This window comes from Seriola lalandi, unplaced genomic scaffold (genome assembly GCF_002814215.2).
Source record: "Seriola lalandi dorsalis isolate HSWRI2012SDOR001 ecotype SW California unplaced genomic scaffold, Sedor1 jcf7180002052289, whole genome shotgun sequence".
Lineage (NCBI taxonomy): Eukaryota > Metazoa > Chordata > Actinopteri > Carangiformes > Carangidae > Seriola > Seriola lalandi.
In genome coordinates this window covers 40,793-44,103 of record NW_019522842.1, presented here as the reverse complement: position 1 = coordinate 44,103, position 3,311 = coordinate 40,793, and the positions used below count along the sequence as shown (strand labels likewise).

At 39.6% G+C, this 3,311-nt stretch overlaps 1 protein-coding gene across 1 annotated transcript; it reads right to left on the bottom strand.

The window, feature by feature from the left end:
* Positions 1 to 437: 437 nt before the first annotated feature.
* On the bottom strand, positions 438 to 3,305 carry LOC111650495 (FA core complex associated protein 24). The gene is made up of 4 exons (XM_023400395.2): positions 3,095 to 3,305; positions 1,988 to 2,130; positions 1,734 to 1,889; positions 438 to 875 (listed from the first exon to the last, which is right to left on the bottom strand). Exons 1-4 carry the CDS (start codon positions 3,195 to 3,197, stop codon positions 624 to 626), a joined length of 654 nt encoding a protein of 217 aa, XP_023256163.1. The 5' UTR covers positions 3,198 to 3,305; the 3' UTR covers positions 438 to 623.
* Positions 3,306 to 3,311: the final 6 nt, after the last annotated feature.

Genomic DNA, 3,311 nt, shown 5'->3' with positions numbered 1-3,311 from the left:
TCCATCAACACATTTCAATCTCTACAGAGGACGTTACTCTGAGTTTCATTCGTGTTGTAGAGAATTATCCTGACTGACCTCAGTCACTGCAGGTGTCTCTCAAAAAGCTCTTTGAAACTCTGAGGACTGGACAGTGACCTAACAATGATGGTTGCAAACAGCAAGACATGTCTACACACATGTTCATGTCCTAACAGAAGCTGATCTGCAGTAAAGCTGCTGCGATTTCTCCGGCTAGAACAGAACAACATGCACAGTAAAAAAAAATGCTCTGAGTTAATCAGTCTAATTAGTTTGAGCAGCAACTGCACTTGTGTGTGTCTGTCAATGTGTGTGTGTATTGTTGTGTGTGGCAGTAGAGCTGTCTGCCATTGAGCCTCCAAAATTATGAAACAATTAATTAAAACAATGAATCAATCAGTAAACAAATCAGTGTCTTGGTTTGTAATCTTTTCAAAACACAGCTGTTTTATTACATATATACAGAATTATACAGAATTACAGTCTTTTAAATAAAGAGTCAGCGTCCATGACAGTCAAAGAGCTTCTGCAAAGGGTTTTTGGTGCTGGCCCACCAACCAGGGACAGAGAGTCAGTGGCAAAAGGAGAAGGTGACGAGCGCTTCATGTTCCAGCAGCAGTGGGTTTGTTGAAGAAGCTGTGGATTTGCTGAGCAGCTGCCTGACCCACGATGGGCTCCAGCTCAGAGGGGGCAGCGTTGCAGAGCTGCCGGATGCTAGAGAAGTGCTGCAGCAGGGCCAGAGCTTTGACCCTGCCGACCCCGGGGACCTGCTGGACGAGAGACAGGACCACTGGGTCCAACAGCCGCGAGGAGCTCGTCCTCCTGAAGGGGTTCTCCCTGCTGTCCCCGTGGACCTGGAGACAATCAGAGCAGGTTGGGAAAAGAAAAATCAGTGTCAGCACCAGAATCGGCTGCTGTGAGGCGTTTAGGATTAAAGACACCAGTCTTACACCAAAGATCTGTGCTCGACTCTTTTATACCAAAACAACTCAAAAGCTGAACGGGTCATTTTCTGCACGTTTTCAAGGAATACTGTTGATTTCAGTCTTTCTCATTGTCTTTGAAATTGAAAGAAGATTAATTGGTAGCCTGGATCAAAGTTCTCAACCTGTCTGGTAGGACTGGCAGTGACCAGTTCGACCGATATAATGATTTGTTTCTTTTTTTTATTTCAATAGAGAATCATCTTTTGTAATAATGAATGACGTAATTATGAAGCCTGAATAATTGGGAGAGTCTGAGGGGGATTTCCAACACACATCTGATTCAGCCTTTGCTTAAGATCAATTTAATATTCCTTGCAGAATTATATAGTTTTAATTTATACACACTAAGAACTTTAAAATAAAACTGATGTGATCCCTCACCAGCTTCCCACTGGCCTACACTCTTAGTTGTTTTTATGGGGGAGAGAGAGGAGAGAGAGACCAGGAACAGCTGTTTACACTGTTGTATTCAGACATTATTAGGCCGGTTGTCATGATAATAATAATAATAGTGATACTTATAATGAATTTCATAACACCATTGCACAATGGATTGTTTTCTATATTAAATTAGTCCTACATGGAGACAACAAACGGTTACCTTTTGATGACTGCCTAGTAAAATAATCTCAAAAAATGATATAAATATATAAATGGTTTCTGTGAGGTGTTTCTGGGGCTGGAGGTTTTGTGGGTCTATAGTGTTGAATAATCTTCATTACTTACGATCTGAGTGATGAGCTGCGAGGCCTCGCTCTGCCCACTGACCGGCAGCAGAGTCAGGCCGAGGTCGAACACCACAAACTTCTGCACAATAGACAAGTACTGCTCACTCAGTCTGGTGTTCTCCACCAACACCAGCTTCTGGAAACTGCTGCTGGCCTATAAAACAGGAGGGAGACAGTTCAGAACAGGCGGCACAACGCAGAGAAGCTTTTAGAATAAACGCTTTGTCAGCCATTTTTCTTCATTACACTCACATTTCTATAGCGGACCAGTTTCCTCTTGTAGCTGTTTGCTGCTATGATGTCGCACTCAGACACATACAGGATGCAGATTTTGTTGGCAAGGTGGAAATCTGCCACACCAAGCTCATTCTCAAAGAGGATTTTCACACCTCCACCTGCGGCAGAAGGTCGACCTGTTCATGACTGAAGATTCTCCACATTCAGACGGTAAGATTCCTCAACACAGAGATGACAACATCTCATTTTCCAATCAGCTATTTCACTTATTTGTGGGTGAAACTAATATTTTCTCAATTTGATTCATAAAATCTTACGAATTAGTTTTTTGTTTTTATAAAAATAAAAATAAAGCACAATTTCAAAAATCAAACTGACATTTAAATTGCTTGTTTTGTCCTATCAATAGTCAAAGAACACAAAGATATTTAGATTAACATCACAAAAGACAAAAACCCAGCAAATATCCACATTAGAAAAGCAGAGAACTTGAATCAGTTTGTTGACTGACAATTTTGAGTCAATAATTTATAAACAAAAAAGCCTAATCAGCTCTGCAAATATTTTTATATTTAATATAATATTTTTATACTGATACATTTCAATTTTAGGTAGTTTTGCAAAGAAAAGAAGATTATTATTATATATTTCAAATGTCAATGAGGAAAGACACTTCATAATATCCAACGAATATGAATGTTAACGTTTATCTTTCAGGCAGAACTCAATTCAAAAACGTATTAAAAGCATCAAAAAATATATTTAAATATATATATATACTGTATATTAGGAAATGTTCCTAGTACCTAACCGGTAGTGATTGTAGAAATTGTACTTTTATTACATTATTGAGACATTTTTAGTTGATGGCACCTGAGCCGAATCAAAGATCGCACCTATTAAAAACAAATATGATTCAAAGTTTTATTCTACAATGTTTGACTTTCTCTTACAGCGAAACAACATTAAATACAGATTTTTGTAAACGGCATTTCCTGAAAGTTCGCTGTTTCCGGGCAACAAAAAAAAAGAAAGAAAGAACAAACGCTAGCTAACATTACGCTCTAAGAGGTTGACATTGAACTGTGACATAAAATAAAAATAATTATAATGAATAATTACCCTTCAGGCTTTGGATGAGGGACGAGTTTCTCCACTTCTCGCTGACAATAACGTGTCCGTGAGGAGGAACCGCGTTCAGTAGCGCGGGAGCTTTGGTCTCCATGCTGCTTTCCCGCTCTGCACGTCACTGGATATGGTTCATATTTTATCAAACGCTCTCGGGATCGTGTTGTATTGACCGTTAGTCCGTGCAGCCGCGCTCACAACATCAACTGTC